The 17,021-nt window shown below is 35.7% G+C and overlaps 1 protein-coding gene and 1 long non-coding RNA gene across 2 annotated transcripts; both read left to right on the plus strand.

The window, feature by feature from the left end:
• The first annotated feature begins 2,756 nt into the window (after nt 1-2,756).
• LOC131007807 (uncharacterized) lies at nt 2,757-6,403 on the plus strand. Its single transcript, XR_009096299.1, has 3 exons — nt 2,757-3,648; nt 5,508-5,574; nt 6,178-6,403. It is a non-coding gene; the product is annotated as an uncharacterized LOC131007807 (long non-coding RNA).
• Nucleotides 6,404-15,319: 8,916 nt separating this feature from the next.
• On the plus strand, nt 15,320-16,650 carry LOC131008174 (uncharacterized). Its single transcript, XM_057935068.1, has 6 exons — nt 15,320-15,465; nt 15,542-15,649; nt 15,735-15,801; nt 15,938-16,051; nt 16,139-16,231; nt 16,483-16,650. Exons 1-5 carry the CDS (start codon nt 15,320-15,322, stop codon nt 16,229-16,231), a joined length of 528 nt encoding a protein of 175 aa, XP_057791051.1. The 3' UTR covers nt 16,483-16,650.
• The last annotated feature ends 371 nt before the right edge of the window (nt 16,651-17,021 follow it).

The raw sequence follows: 17,021 nt of genomic DNA on the forward strand, positions 1-17,021 counted from the left end.
CAAGCTTACCTAGTTTACTTGAATGATGAAGGAGAATCAAGTAAAAAAAAAAAAAAAAAAAACTTTGAGGATGTAGCAGTGGTAAGGGAACATAGAGATGTATTTCCCGAGGTCTTACCAGGATTGCCACCAACAAGATAGTTGGAGTTCACTATCGACCTAGAACCTGGATCAGCACCAGTGTCGAAGGCACCCTATAGAATGGCGCCTAAGGAGCTACAAGAGCTGAAGATTCAACTACAAGAATTGCTCGAGTTAGGTTTTATTAGACATAGTGTATCCCTGTGGGGAGCACCAGTCCTTTTTGTCAAAAAGAAGGATGGCACGTTGAGAATGTGCATAGATTATCGAGAGCTGAATAAATTGACACTCAAGAACAAATATCCTTTGCCGAGGATAGATGACTTGTTTGATCAATTACGATGAGCGCATTTTTCTTGAAAGTTGACTTGAGATCATATTACCACCAGTTCAAATTTTGACAGAATGATATACCTAAGACAGCTTTTCAAATGAGGTATGAGCACTATGAGTTCATAGTTATGCCATTCGGTTTGACGAAGGCACCAGTAGTTTTCATGGATCACATGAATTGAGTTTTCATCAATAATTGGATAAATTTGTCATAGTTTTCATAGATGATATTCTCATCTATTCGAAGAATGAGCAGGAGCTCCAAAACATTTGAAAACGATGTTGGAAACACTAAGAGTTGAGAAGCTTTTTGCCAAATTCACCAAGTGCGAGTTTTGGTTGAACAAAGTAACTTTACTAGGACATGTTATATCATCTGAAGGAATTAAAGTTGACCCCGTCAAGGTACAAGCTGTACATGAGTGGAGATCACCAACTACGCCTAACAAGATTCTCAACTTTTTAGGCTTAGCAGGATACTATCAGAGGTTTATTGAAGGATTTTCCACGATAGCAAGACCGATGACACAATTACTTAGAAAATAAGCTAAATACAATTGGAAAGAGGAGTGTGAAAAGAGTTTTTAAGAGCTTAAAGGAAATTGACTACAGCACCAGTGCTGATAGTCCTAGAAATGGATAAAGAGTATACCATCTACGCAGATGCGTTAGAGAGTGGGCTAGGATGTGTTTTGATGCAAGAAGAAAGAGTTATAGTCTATGCATCACGATAACTTAGACCCCACGAGATAAATTATCCAACGCATGATTTAGAGCTTGCAGCCGTTGTGCATGCCCTGAAAATTTGGAGACATCATCTCTACGGAGTTAGATGTGAGATTTTCACGAACCACAAAACTTTGAAATACTTTTTCGAGCATAAGGATATTAACATGAGGCAAAGGAGATGGCTCGAATTAGTAAATGATGTTAACTGCGACATTAATTATCACCCTGGCAAGGCCAATGTAGTAGCCGATGCATTGAGCCGAAAGGTCTCGTCAAAGTTAGGATGTCTTCTCACGAGAGAGGATGAGCTTATAAAGGACTTTGACAAGATGAGGATAGAGATGATAAAACCACCAGAGACGATAGCGAGTATTGTTGCGACGATGCCTAGTTTGAGGAAAATGGTGATTGAAGCACAAGGAAAGATGAGACAATGAACAAGTTACGAGAAAGGATAAGAGCAGGAGATCTCAAGAGTTACAAAAAAAAAAAAAACATCAGACAATGCTATCTTATTTGAGGGGAGAAGATGCATTCCCAGCGATGATGAACTTAAGAATACGATCATGAGTGAGACTCATGACACGCCTTACACTTCCCACCCAGGAGGCACAAAGATGTATCAGGTTGTGAAAAATAGATTTTTGTGGGACGGAATGAAATGAGACATAGCTTCGTTTGTAGAGCGATGCTTAGCTTGTCAGCAAGTGAAAGCATTACACCAACGACCCTATGGGAAGTTAAAACCGTTGGAGATTCCCAAGTGGAAATGGGATCACATAGAGATGGATTTTGTGACAGCTTTACCCAAAAGTCAAAGAGGAAATACAACAATTTGGGTGATTGTAGATCGACTAACAAAATCTGCCCATTTCATACCGATCCTAATCGCGTATGGACCAGATAAGTTAGCACAATTGTACGTTCGTGAGATTATAAGATTGCATTGAGTACCGGTGTAGATCACCTAGAGAGAAAAATAATTTTTTTTTATTACATCACGTTTTTGGATGAGTTACAGAAAGAGTTGGGTACAAGGATGAATTTTAGCATAGCAGACGATAGAAGATATGATAAGAACTACTATCCTTGATAGAGGAGTACATCAGGAGAATGTGTTGCCACTAATTGAGTTTGCCTATAAGATGTGAGACAAAGTTTCGAGATTGGAGACAAAGTTTTCTTGAAGGTTTCACCCTCAAAAGGGGATGAATAGATTTGGAGTTAAAGGACAGCTTAGACCCAGAGTTATAAGTCCTTACGAGATATTGCAAAGGATAGGTCCAATAGCGTACAGGTTGGCTTTGCCACCTAGCTTTGGAAATGTGCATAACGTGTTTCACGTGTCACAATTGAGAGGATATATATTTTCGACCCAAACCATGTGGTTTACTAAGAAGAAATGATCTTAGAACCAGACTTGAGTTATGAAGAGAGACCTCAGATGATGCTAAATCATAAAATTTGGCAATTGAGTAATAAGTCGATTGCATTGGATAAGGTTCAATGGAGATATGATAGTTAGAAAGAAGTGGAAAGAGAGCTTGAGGATAAGATGTGAGAGAAGTACCCGAAACATTTACAGGAGGTACAAATTTCGGGACGAAATTTATTTTAAGGGGGAGGGTATGTAACACCCGGGCTTTTGATGACGTGTTTAATTGCTTAAGTTTGAGTAATTAGGGTATAGATCCCTTGTTTGATTTACTTTGTAAAGAGATGAGGAGTTATATGAAGTTCCCTTGTTATTTTTAAGATGTTGAGATGTTCTTTTGATGATGTTTGGATGATGTGAGATTTTATATCCGAAATTGAGTTTGAGTATTCGAATAATTCGAGATAATTATTTGAATGAGAACGGTGAACTCGGAAGTGAGATCTGAGTCCGTTAAGACATTTTTGAAAATTTTGACTTTTTGACGATGAATAGTAAAATACTGCTATTTCGTCTTTTTGTCGACTTTCAAAATCTTACGTGCACGTCATCGAGAAATATTCTTAGTTTTTCGATACGAGTCCAATAATGAAAGTTTTTATTTTTGGATGACGAGTGAATAGTAAACTGTGATTTCTCGATAAACGAACCGAGCTCGTTTATCAGAATTTCGAGAACGAGCTTGCGTTTTCTATATTTATATAGAATTACGAGTATAATAAAAGTGAGTAGGAGTTGAGAGGGCGAGTAACGAAGAGTATGGGTAGTTAGTCGTTAAAACGAGACGAAACGAGATATTTAACGACTAAAGGATTAAATATCCTATAATATTTAAACCTACCCTACCCCTAACCACCCCCCAACCGCCCAAACCCCTTTTCCCTCACCAAGTGTTGACTGAGATCAGCCAAACACTGCACTCACTCACTAATCACACGCAACACACACACTGGCACCTAAAACACACACTACACACACCATTTTCCATTTAAGCTTGGACGGAGCTTTTGACTTCCGATTTGAGCACCGAGACGAGCGCCGATCATCTTTTCGATCACGTATCTAAGTAGGTAAGATCTCTACCTACGTTTTGATGGTTTTCTTTTCGATTTTCGTCGACGTCGAAAAACGTTGATTCTCGACTTTATTTTGAAACGACGTCGGATCGTCGTGAAATTTTAGTATGTTGTTCTTGGGTAGATGTTGAGCATGTTTAATGAAGGGAGTAAGAACGGAACGAACCGTAGCTATGAAACCCATGAGGGCAGCCCCGTTTTTCACATATTAGCTTGTCTTTCGATTTTTGTTTGATCGTTTTGACTTGATATTTGTGCTTAGGGGTATGCTAGGATCGATATATATTAAATTCGTATTTTTCCAAGCACGAAAATTGTATAAGTTTTTAGAGCATGATTATTTAAATTCGTGAAGTTTGAGACGTTGCATAATGAATATTATTGCGTATATGTGTTCTACGATATCACATGAGCATGCTAATTGATTTACAATTTATGGATGATAATTGTTGAACGAAATTAAAACTGGAATTCTGTCAAAATTTTACAGCAGTTTCAAGCTTATGTTTCGATGAGTTTTCATTGCTTGATGACTCTGAAATTTTAGTATGTTTATCTATGATATGTGTATTTCGTTGCTGCAAAATTTCATGTCTTTTGGATGATGTTTGCTATTTTAAAGATATTTTGAAAAATCCTTGACAGAATCTGTCAACTATTGGTAGACTTCACAAAAACGTTTATATCTATATATTAATCCATGAAGGATTTTGCATCACCATTTTTTTTAAACGAAACTAGACTTCAATACTTTTCTAAAAACATAAGATTTCGATTTTTATGACCTCTGAAACAGAGCAGTTTATTATTTCAAAAATGCCCTGTTCTGCTGTCATATTTGTCCAACAGTAAAAGTGTATGAGTTTCATTGTTTATTTGGCAGATCATATGAACGTTTTCTCTTGTGAAATTTTAACCAAATCTTCAAGGATACCTTTAGTTTTGGATGATTAAATTTGATGGAATTTTATTAAGGTTTGCCTTGGTTTCTAATGGCCTAAACAAAATTGGCAGAAACTGTCAATCTTTGACAGCCTGCACTAAAAGAGCAATATCTCCAAAAACCTTTAACCTTTTTGGTTAACTACCTATTTTTAGAGTGAACTACACTTCATGAAGTTTTTGAGATCAATTGGTATGAGAGTTTATGATGATTGAGTTGGTTGTTATGAAGTTTTAAAGATGACACAAAAACAGTAAAACTTTCTAGAAAATAACTTGATTATATTTGTTTTGATGGATGATACGATATGACTAAATGGTGTGAAGTTGTGAGAGTTATGATTAACGCACATAAATGTTGGTATCTGACACTCGAACAATTGGTGTCGAGTATAAATGATAGTTTACTGATAAAGAGTTTTGATGATTTTGAATTGTTTGGTTTGCGTTGAAAAGATGTCAAGATGTTAAGTTTTGAGTCGAGAGACGAGTTCACGTAGTGAGATTCACGCGTTGAAATCTCGTGGCTGACATTATATATGAATAGGTCATGCCGAAATTTTTAGTGAAATTAGAATTTGAGCATAGTCAATTCTTGTTGAACCGTGACTCAAATACATGCCTAATGGAAAGTTTAACTTTCTAATCGGTTAATTAGACGAGATGAGAGCGAATAGATCTGCTAAGAAAGTGGACTTTTCGATGTGTTAAATATTTCTTTTAATTGAAGCGCTGCTAATTATAACATAAGGATGTTATAATTAATGAGTAATGACGAGAGATAATAATTGTTATATTGATTAACAATCAAGAGAGATGAACATTAGAGATACTAATGTTTCATAAAAGAGATTAGATTATTAATCGAGGTTTCTTTTATAACTTCTCACCAATTCTTCATAACGATGAAGGTCCTTTTGGGAAGTAACGACTTGAGGGAGAGAGTGACGTTACTCATTGATACAGAGACACAACGAGGTGGGCATTACTTTTACTATACGTATATAGAGATCCCCTGCGTGTCGTAGGCCTCTTATACGAATGAATGCATGAGATGATTTAACTGTTAATTTCAGTTTTATATATCTATCAAACGAGTTTAATGCTACCTTTGAGCAAGTTATTTCATGACAAAATATTTGAGTTAAAGTTATTTCAAGTATTGTCTTGCCATAAAATGTTTAAATTTTAGTATGATATCTATCTGCTTTGGCTTTGCCAATGATGCAATCGAATTCGGGTCCTGAGCAGTTGATAGCTATCCTGCCAGGACTAGTGTACACCAGTGACCGTGAGTCATCTAGCGGGTTGGCCGGTCAAGTGACCGTGAGAGGTGGCCACCTCTCCGGCACACAGTTTCAGATATGATAGATTACAAAAGAACTTAGTCTGATCAGACGAACTTTAAGAATCACAAATGAACTTAGTAAGCTTGGGCATTTTTAGCGAAAAACTCCCTTGCTGTACTGATTATGATGGCATGACAATTTACAGTTTTGAAGCATGTATTTTTATACCTAGGCATACGTGCCCACTGAGTGCTTTTGTACTCAGCCCTGCATATGTTTTCTAAATGTGCAGGTTGAGCTGATGTGATGATGGTGCTGCAATGAGCGGAGTCTCCAGGGTTGTTAATAAATAGTTAACCTGTCTAGAATATGTCTTCATACATATGTCTAGCTACTTTCCGCTGCAAGATGTTGTTGATGTTATAGTATGTTATGTCATACTTTGAGTCTTAAGAGAATGGTTTCATACGATGTATAACTTGATTAATGATATTAATTAAGTTTTATGCTGTCTTTCATAGACTGTTTTCAATTGAGTATTAATGAATAAAAATGACGAGTTTTATTAAGATGAGTAAGTTTTACGGCTATAAATGACGCCCCTTTTCTTCCCCTTCTTCTTTAACCCCATCCCTAGTCGTGGATCACTCGGCCTAACTATCCATAGTTAGGGCGGGCTGTGACAGAGTGGTATCAGAGCGAAGGAAAGCTCTGAATTAGAAGTCTTGAGTTTAGTCTAGAATGAGTCACTAGACTAATAGTTATTAACAACCGTGAGCTCAGCGCACCATCACACCAGGCTCAACGAGGTATGTAAAATTTCAAAGTTTATTTGACGTTAAATTTTGAAGAGCATGATGTTGAGGTTATATGATGAGTTATGATGTTACACTTTAAAGGTGCATAGTTTGAGTTTGAGGATGACAACATGATTAATAATGAGTTATTATGTTGTAAGAGCATATGTTGATGTTACATGATGAATCATGAGAGCGTTTGTATCGTATGATGTTATATGATTGAGGATGCATAATTATGAGTTATGATGTGATGTATTTGAGATGTTTTGTGATGAGAATTGTTTGAGCAGTTGTGATAATTCACGATGATTTAGATGAAGGAATCTAATGTCATTGTTAAGAGAGATTTTTTTTACTAAGTAGAAGGATGAAATGAGAACTTAGAGCTAAAGCTTGAGAGAATTAGCAATTGCTTTAAGTACTTGTTGGTTTGAGTTATGAGTTTGAGTTATGAGCTTGAGTATAATAGCATGATTAATGATGAGTTATTAGCATGCTGCAATGAGATATTGTACGATATGTTGAGTTGTTTTGTGACGCGAGTTTTGCTCACGCAACCTTAATGGTACTTGAGGAGGTATCATGAGCCATAGTCTTTGGAGATGGCTTTGAGAGAGAATTGTTGAGTTGTCTTACTGAGTCACGATGATTTAGATTAAGGGATCTAATATCATTGTTTAGAGAGATTCCCTACTGAGTAAAGATGGGACGAGATGAGAATTTAGATGTTTTGAGCTTGAGTTTTAAGATAACAGTACTACTTAATAGGAGTTTTGCTAAGTTATGTTTTGTTTATTTCTGTTGCTGGAGCCAAGTAGAGTTAGTTCCTAGAGTCACCTTTAAGTTCTCCTTATAGGTTGGCCAGGACTGTTGGCACTGCACGAAAGTGGACTGTTGTGAGATCGAACTCAGGAAAGATCGGATACGAGGACGAGGCGTACAGTATGTGGTACAGAGATACCCTAGCAGATTTTCAAACACATGTTCATAGACTATGAAAGGATGAAAGCCTTATGGTTGTTACTAGACTGGATGGCATCGTGCACCTAGTCCCCGTGCTACCAATCGAGTGGTAGGATTGAGCAAGGAAGAAAGCCACTCAATATGATGGGACATGTTGTCTTGAGCATTGGACCCACAGGAGATGAGATTTGTTACAGATACCCAGATTTTCTATGCGGATCTACTGACCGGATGCTTGTTTTCTACCAGGGACTCTAGAAGAGTGTAGTAGATATCGAGTCGATCCTTGAGTATCAGTTACCAAAGATGATAAAATGATAAACGATAATGAGGATGAGAAGTAGCCGAGGAGGGCTAGAGTTGATGAGGATGAGAAGAGAAGTCGATGTAGGCTAGAGCTAAGGATGATCTTGAGAGTATGCGCGGTACACCCTCGTTTTTGATTAGTTGCAATTACATTGCGATGTATATAACTTACTTAGGAGATACTGGTACTTGAGATTTTGACATGATGATAGATAAGCATGCGAATATAGTACCCTACTGATGTTAAGTAGATGGATGTTCCTAGTGTGCTAAAGTAGCAACTAGATGAGTTAACTGGTAGCAATTACCGTAGGAGGTCCAGACCGAGACATAGTACTATTAATGGTGTCGGTTTAGAAGGGACATTACGATAGATACTATGGTTTTTGTAGGGTTTAAATAACCCCTTTATGTAAGCCCTCTAAAAGGAGGCATTCTACTGATGGATATATTAGGTTGACCAGAGTGGTCTTTTTGTTAGCATTTCGTGAGTGCTTATTGCCTTACAGATGAATGTTAAGGTGACCGTGAGGGTTTCCTTAAAGTTGAGTTAGTAAATTGAACTTGAGTTTTGAGGATGCTTAGAGCGTTGGTCGAGTTGAGTTTTCCTTTTGTGATTTCAAAAATGCCTCAAAGATGTCATCAAGAGTGTGATGTGAAGGATAGGCGGGATAATACTCCGCCACCACCACCGCAACATGAGAGGAGAGTCGAAAAATATTGAACTTTCGAAACAAGAGTCTAGAACATAGGACCCTGAGTTTAAGCTTTTAGCTTGCTGGTGTGAACTTAAGTTTTGTTATGTATAGTATGTTGAGGGTTTAGAAGACACAGAATTTCCAAGTTCGGGATAGTATATCCCGTGTGACTGGGGAGTGATTATGTTGGACCTGGCCAGTCCGCATGATCCAAATCTCAGTAGACGTGTTTTGGGTTTATAAACCCATGTGTTTCAACTTTCGGTTGAAAAGCCAGATGGGTTCTTACTCTAGGTCATTTTTGTTCGACCTGGTAGTTACTTCATTCTACCCTCTGGTCATTCATTTGAGTCTCTTGAACAATTTGTTTTGATGTCATTCTAGGGTTGAACCCTTACAACTTTTGAGTTATCCTAGTAGATTCTTTTGATGTATAAGACTAGTGAGAGGCACGTCAGAGGACTTTAACACCTGAGCAACTGGCAAACTACACTTGAGAACAATTGAAGACTACTCTTGAGAAGTATGTACAGAGGAGTACAGTAAGCAGCGAGAGGCTGATTATCGAAGTTTGATGCAAGGAAAGAAATCGGTTGTAGAGTATAATCGAGAATTCTGTGAGCTAACACGCTCGCTCATCAGAAGATGGATACTGATGAAGAGATGTCTGAGTTTTAAGTGCCGGTTTAAGGCAGGACTTTAAGGTAGTATGGGCAAGTTATTGGATGCACCGGTTAGAATCCTGTTTAATACAGGAGTCTCGCATTCTTTAATTGGTTGAAGCATGTTACCTTCAAACTCGAACCAAAAACAAGCTAGTCCCGAGTTGAGAGTAATCACTCCTGTAGGAAGAGCTACTACAGTTTCTCACATGATTTCTAACTTAGAGCTTGAGTTATGATCACTAAAGATGAAAACAAGAACCTTGCACTTAATGCCTATGTGGAACGTAGACATTATTCTAAGGATGGACTGGTTAGAAGAGAACTTTGCCCCGATTGATTGTAAGAAGAGACAGATAACTTTCCAACCACCTGGGAAGGAACAGACATGTTTTCCCAGCATTGATAGAAAGAAGAGAGTTCCAATCGTTTCAGCACTTCAGGCGTCGAAATTGGTAAAGAAGAAAGGAGCACAAGCTTACCTAGTTTACTTGAATGATGAAGGAGAATCAAGTAAAAAAAAAAAAAAAAAAAACTTTGAGGATGTAGCAGTGGTAAGGGAACATAGAGATGTTTCAAGCTTATGTTTCGATGAGTTTTCATTGCTTGATGACTCTGAAATTTTAGTATGTTTATCTATGATATGTGTATTTCGTTGCTGCAAAATTTCATGTCTTTTGGATGATGTTTGCTATTTTAAAGATATTTTGAAAAATCCTTGACAGAATCTGTCAACTATTGGTAGACTTCACAAAAACGTTTATATCTATATATTAATCCATGAAGGATTTTGCATCACCATTTTTTTTAAACGAAACTAGACTTCAATACTTTTCTAAAAACATAAGATTTCGATTTTTATGACCTCTGAAACAGAGCAGTTTATTATTTCAAAAATGCCCTGTTCTGCTGTCATATTTGTCCAACAGTAAAAGTGTATGAGTTTCATTGTTTATTTGGCAGATCATATGAACGTTTTCTCTTGTGAAATTTTAACCAAATCTTCAAGGATACCTTTAGTTTTGGATGATTAAATTTGATGGAATTTTATTAAGGTTTGCCTTGGTTTCTAATGGCCTAAACAAAATTGGCAGAAACTGTCAATCTTTGACAGCCTGCACTAAAAGAGCAATATCTCCAAAAACCTTTAACCTTTTTGGTTAACTACTATTTTTAGAGTGAACTACACTTCATGAAGTTTTTGAGATCAATTGGTATGAGAGTTTATGATGATTGAGTTGGTTGTTATGAAGTTTTAAAGATGACACAAAAACAGTAAAACTTTCTAGAAAATAACTTGATTATATTTGTTTTGAGGGATGATACGATATGACTAAATGGTGTGAGTTGTGAGAGTTATGATTAACGCACATAAATGTTGGTATCTGACACTCGAACAATTGGTGTCGAGTATAAATGATAGTTTACTGATAAAGAGTTTTGATGATTTTGAATTGTTTGGTTTGCGTTGAAAAGATGTCAAGATGTTAAGTTTTGAGTCGAGAGACGAGTTCACGTAGTGAGATTCACGCGTTGAAATCTCGTGGCTGACATTATATATGAATAGGTCATGCCGAAATTTTTAGTGAAATTAGAATTTGAGCATAGTCAATTCTTGTTGAACCGTGACTCAAATACATGCCTAATGGAAAGTTTAACTTTCTAATCGGTTAATTAGACGAGATGAGAGCGAATAGATCTGCTAAGAAAGTGGACTTTTCGATGTGTTAAATATTTCTTTTAATTGAAGCGCTGCTAATTATAACATAAGGATGTTATAATTAATGAGTAATGACGAGAGATAATAATTGTTATATTGATTAACAATCAAGAGAGATGAACATTAGAGATACTAATGTTTCATAAAAGAGATTAGATTATTAATCGAGGTTTCTTTTATAACTTCTCACCAATTCTTCATAACGATGAAGGTCCTTTTGGGAAGTAACGACTTGAGGGAGAGAGTGACGTTACTCATTGATACAGAGACACAACGAGGTGGGCATTACTTTTACTATACGTATATAGAGATCCCCTGCGTGTCGTAGGCCTCTTATACGAATGAATGCATGGGATGATTTAACTGTTAATTTCAGTTTTATATATCTATCAAACGAGTTTAATGCTACCTTTGAGCAAGTTATTTCATGACAAAATCTTTGAGTTAAAGTTATTTCAAGTATTGTCTTGCCATAAAATGTTTAAATTTTAGTATGATATCTATCTGCTTTGGCTTTGCCAATGATGCAATCGAATTCGGGTCCTGAGCAGTTGATAGCTATCCTGCCAGGACTAGTGTACACCAGTGACCGTGAGTCATCTAGCGGGTTGGCCGGTCAAGTGACCGTGAGAGGTGGCCACCTCTCCGGCACACAGTTTCAGATATGATAGATTACAAAAGAACTTAGTCTGATCAGACGAACTTTAAGAATCACAAATGAACTTAGTAAGCTTGGGCATTTTTAGCGAAAAACTCCCTTGCTGTACTGATTATGATGGCATGACAATTTACAGTTTTGAAGCATGTATTTTTATACCTAGGCATACGTGCCCACTGAGTGCTTTTGTACTCAGCCCTGCATATGTTTTCTAAATGTGCAGGTTGAGCTGATGTGATGATGGTGCTGCAATGAGCGGAGTCTCCAGGGTTGTTAATAAATAGTTAACCTGTCTAGAATATGTCTTCATACATATGTCTAGCTACTTTCCGCTGCAAGATGTTGTTGATGTTATAGTATGTTATGTCATACTTTGAGTCTTAAGAGAATGGTTTCATACGATGTATAACTTGATTAATGATATTAATTAAGTTTTATGCTGTCTTTCATAGACTGTTTTCAATTGAGTATTAATGAATAAAAATGACGAGTTTTATTAAGATGGGTAAGTTTTACGGCTATAAATGACGCCCCTTTTCTTCCCCTTCTTCTTTAACCCCATCCCTAGTCGTGGATCACTCGGCCTAACTATCCATAGTTAGGGCGGGCTGTGACAACCAAAGCACTCGGACAGAAAATACATTGTATATTTTGAGTATCCCTTGGTGCGCACTCCAAAGAAAAGGTAGACCAGAAAAAATGCAAGGAGCAAAATAGATAAACAAGAACTTATAAATGGACAACGCAGGGAAGATAGTTTTAGTCATATTTGAATGGCCACATTAGTCATACTTATAAAAGGACACAACATGGAAGATAGTTTTATTCTAATATTCTTATAAAATATGGAAGTAAATATACTAGATAATCAATACATATTTAATCTTTCCCAAGCTAACTTCCTAAATACTAAGTATAAACACCATTGGGAGTTCAACATTCTAATGGAACTCTACATTCTAACTTACTAAATACCAACAGCAAGTCGAGAGTTCTACATTCTAATGGAATTCGGATATAGATAAAGCTCAAACTCATTAGGAGTTTTATAAGATAAACACTTGGTGAATTAACTAATTAATACAAAGAGCATCTAGAATTAAATAGATTAGATTCCTTACCAATCGTCTCACTTTAAAGAGTATAGACAAAAATAGGGAACAATTTATTGAGCAAAGTGTAGTCGTTATCACAACATGCATAAATGGTAGGATCATTGCTTAAGTTTTCAAAAAGTAATAACACTATTGAACACATAATTAGACCATACATGTATCTCTATTTCACGAAAAATACCTTAAGCAGCAAATCCACGCATTCAAATGAGTGAGCCTTGATTGCACATACAAGAAGGGTGTCCACAACTACATAATTATTACTTGGCTGCAAAATAGGAAGCAACAAACACAAACAATAATTTAGAATAACTTCTTTTAAGCAAAACATTCATCAGTAAACAATGCAACTCAAGGTTGTGCTTGCCAATCATGGCGCAACGAGACAACAAAAGCTTCACAACCTCAACATGTCCATGAGATGCATTGATAACACTCATGTTTCCATGGTTTTTAATGTTCATATGATGTTAATTTTATAGGAAATTGAGTGTTGGATGATTGTTTTGTGCTTAAATTGTTTTATCTTGTGAAATATGTTATTTGGTCGTACTTTGATGATTTTTATATAAATATGGAGTTCGAATTTGGACCAATGGTCTAATTAAAATTGCAGATCGTCTCGATACGAGTTCGTAGACGCAAACGGTTCGCAAATCCGAGTTCGGACAGGAAAGATATGGCCAAAACAAGAAAGTCGCGTGCAGCAGTAACACTACAAGAAAACTGATCGAACACCGACGGACTATTTTCCCTCGATAGATACCGACGGATCACCGACGGACCGTCATCGGGCAACATCGCCGGAGCCGGCATCTATTTCCGATGAAAATACCGACGGACTACCGACGGAATCGTTACCGACGGACATTGTCCGTCGGTAAATTCGATATTTTCGATTTTAATAATTATTTTTATTTTTTACCGACGGAACACCGACGAAATCTCTACCGACGGATCAAATTCCATCGGAAAATTGGGTAATTTCGAATTTAATAATTATTTTTATGTTTTATCGACGAAATATTCCGTCATTCAATAAATATTATTATTTGAATTTTTATTTGTTTTTTTATTTTTTATTTATTTTATTTATTTTATTTATTTTAAATTATTTTTAAAATTAGTACCGACGGTTAAAGTCCGTTGGTAAATTATTTTTTTATTATTTTATTTATTTTTATTATTTATTTTTTTATTTTAAATTATTTTTAATTAATTTTCTATATTATTATTATTTTTAAATTATTGAAAATATTTTAAAATTGATAGTTATTTCGAGCAATTATATTTTCTCTTTTTAATAAACGATAATATTAATTTTTTTATTATCTTAAATTCGATCATATATTTACCGTCATTCTTTCGCCGGCACCACAAGTCTTAGATATCATCTCGACATATTCTAAGGTTATGAATAAATGATATTGTATATTGAAATAGAGTTTAAATGAATTAATAGGTGCTAATTATATCAATAATACGTGTGTTCTCTACTGGCGACCACTCGAAGGAAACTTTAAGGTTAAGCGTGCTTGACTCACAGTGACCCACTGGGAAGTTGGTCAAATCGTATGCAATTAAGTTCAAAATATATTAGAAATACGAAATACTTGTAGGATACGAAGATAGGTTGATAAAAAATATATATATTTTTTTTCAAAACTTAATAATTAAAAATAATAATTATTTACCGACGGAATTTTCCGTCGGTAACCGCGCCACCTACCACGGCCAACACCGGCATCGGAGACTTACCTACGGACATGTTCGTCGGTAATCCGTCGGTACCCACCGACGGACAGAAAAAATCCGTCGGTAAATCATTTACCGACGAGCGTTTCAACGACGGGTGAAATCTGTCGGTAATCCTTCGGTATCTCCATTTACCGACGGAATTTTGATGGTTACCGATGGAATATTCCGTCGGTGTCCGGCCAGATTCTGGTTGTGTAAATAGTGCCCGACGGGAATTTCTGAATTTTCGGGATTTTGCGGGATTTTCGGATTTTATCAGTATTTTCGAGCTCTATACTGTATTTATCCTCTGTGCCTATATATAGGTCCTCTTTTGACCTATTTAGGGTTCCCAACTTTATCTTTCACTCCCCAACTTTAGTTTTTCAGTTTTATAGTTTTAGATTTTTATTGCTTTCCAGTTTTTAGAGCTTGGATTGGATTTCCACAAGATTGAAGATTCAAGATCATTCTTTCAATTTTATTTATTTCAATTCTTTCAATTGCTTTCTTTTTAAATATGTTTATATTTTATTTTAATATGTCTGGCTAGTTTTCTTTTTGATTCTAAGGTTTGTAAATAGTTAATTAGGTTCATGTGATTTATTTGTTAGTACCTATTTACCTTCCAGTTTATGATTCATAATTCCTGATGCTTGATTTCTTGTGGATTATCTGGCCAATAATTTGCATGTGTAGCTATGCATAATAGTATGAGTATGCTATGCTCCCCATATTTCTGAGGCTGTTTTTGTGGTTTAAAAGATAAACACCCATGGCCATGCCCATGATCCACAAACAACAGCACAAAAGGATATACTCCTATATTGTGCCGCAAGAGGATAGAACACGCGCATTGTCAGAGAGATTACTTGAGGTTGCTGCATCAGATGTACTCGTATTCGTGCCTTGCAACGTGGGGTGAGTGAACAAGTATATAAAATAGTTAGTATCCCGTATGTTTTTGGCCTAACAATCTGACATGCATATCAAATAGTGGGCATTGGATTCTTACAATCATTCAAGTTGAAAAAGGACAAGCTTTTCTAATGGATCCTAAAAGTCATCGTAATAAGGACATCATATGGAAGTCTGTTGTCGACACGTAAGTTTTGAATTATACAACTAATTAATCATCTCTTTCATTTTATTTGATGTTAATGTTAACTTTATATAAATTTCCTTTCAAGTGCGATAAGTATGGTCACTGCAAAAAAGGGAAAGAAAATGAAAAAAGCAACTTGGGAAGTTATAAAGGTATGTATGCTTAATTTACTGATAGTTTTGGGCAGTTTATTTGATGTTAATGTTAACGTTATATAAATTCTTTCATGTTTTTGTTGGATAGTTGGTAAAATGCAGCCTAACCATTTTATTTCTGTAATAATTATAGGGTCCTACACAACCTGATGACAAGCAATGTGGTTATTTTGTGATGAGGTTTATGAGAGATATTATCGAAGGGTTTCAAAATGCAGCAGCCTCTACTTTTCACTTGTCATCACTGGTATTAAATATATATACTTGAATATTGTCTAAACATATATTAGTAGTTATTAATAAAATATATTGGTGATCTTGTTTGTATTCGTAGTTTAAAGGAGTTACTACTTATTCTCAAAATCAACTCAACGAGGTCCGTGAAGAATGGGCAACATGTGTGATAAAGCATGCATTGGATGGATAGGTACGTTTAAAGTTTAATTATTCTGAGTGGTATGTCAATTTTTTGAGGGAAATGTTTATGATGTATTGAGCTCGGGGGAGTTGGAATGCCTCCTTAATTTTTTGGTTTTGGGAGATTGAATGGTCTTCGCTTGGTTTAGCTTTCAAGTTAATGGATGCTTTATCATTCGTCACTTTTCGATGTGGTTGCAAACTCGTGTTTCTTGTTTCTTGTTTCTGACAAGTACTGTTAACTGTTGTATTATCCTACAGATGCTTTACATGAAGTGAAATAGAGACGTGACAGGAGAAAGGTTATTTCAATCAAGATGGCTATCTATCAAGCTAGTAGCATCATTTTGTAGACTTTGTTTGCACGCACGATTGATAGAACATGTGTTTTTGTTAACTCTATTTTGGATGGTGATTGCATGAAAATTTCGAATGGTATATGACATGATTAATGGATGGTTTTTATTATTTTATTGTACTAGAATTTTAATAAAAAAGCTATCTGTAGCATACATAATGAAAATAAAAAAATATACATAACGGTTACAACCGTTATGTATAAAAGCAAACATAACGTAAAAAAGAGTAATCTAAACAACAATTTGGCGATATTGTAATATTCAAAGATCGCACATAAAAGTGTGATGTATATGAAAAATAACTGTTATGTATAAATAAATAGATAACGGATAAATAGAAATTTTAATTACGGACGAAAGCGTTATGTATAACACGCATACATAACGCTTAAAAAACGTTATTAATTTCAAAAAACCGTTACGCATATTTGCATACATAAC

The sequence above is a fragment of the Salvia miltiorrhiza genome, chromosome 2 (genome assembly GCF_028751815.1).
Source record: "Salvia miltiorrhiza cultivar Shanhuang (shh) chromosome 2, IMPLAD_Smil_shh, whole genome shotgun sequence".
Lineage (NCBI taxonomy): Eukaryota > Viridiplantae > Streptophyta > Magnoliopsida > Lamiales > Lamiaceae > Salvia > Salvia miltiorrhiza.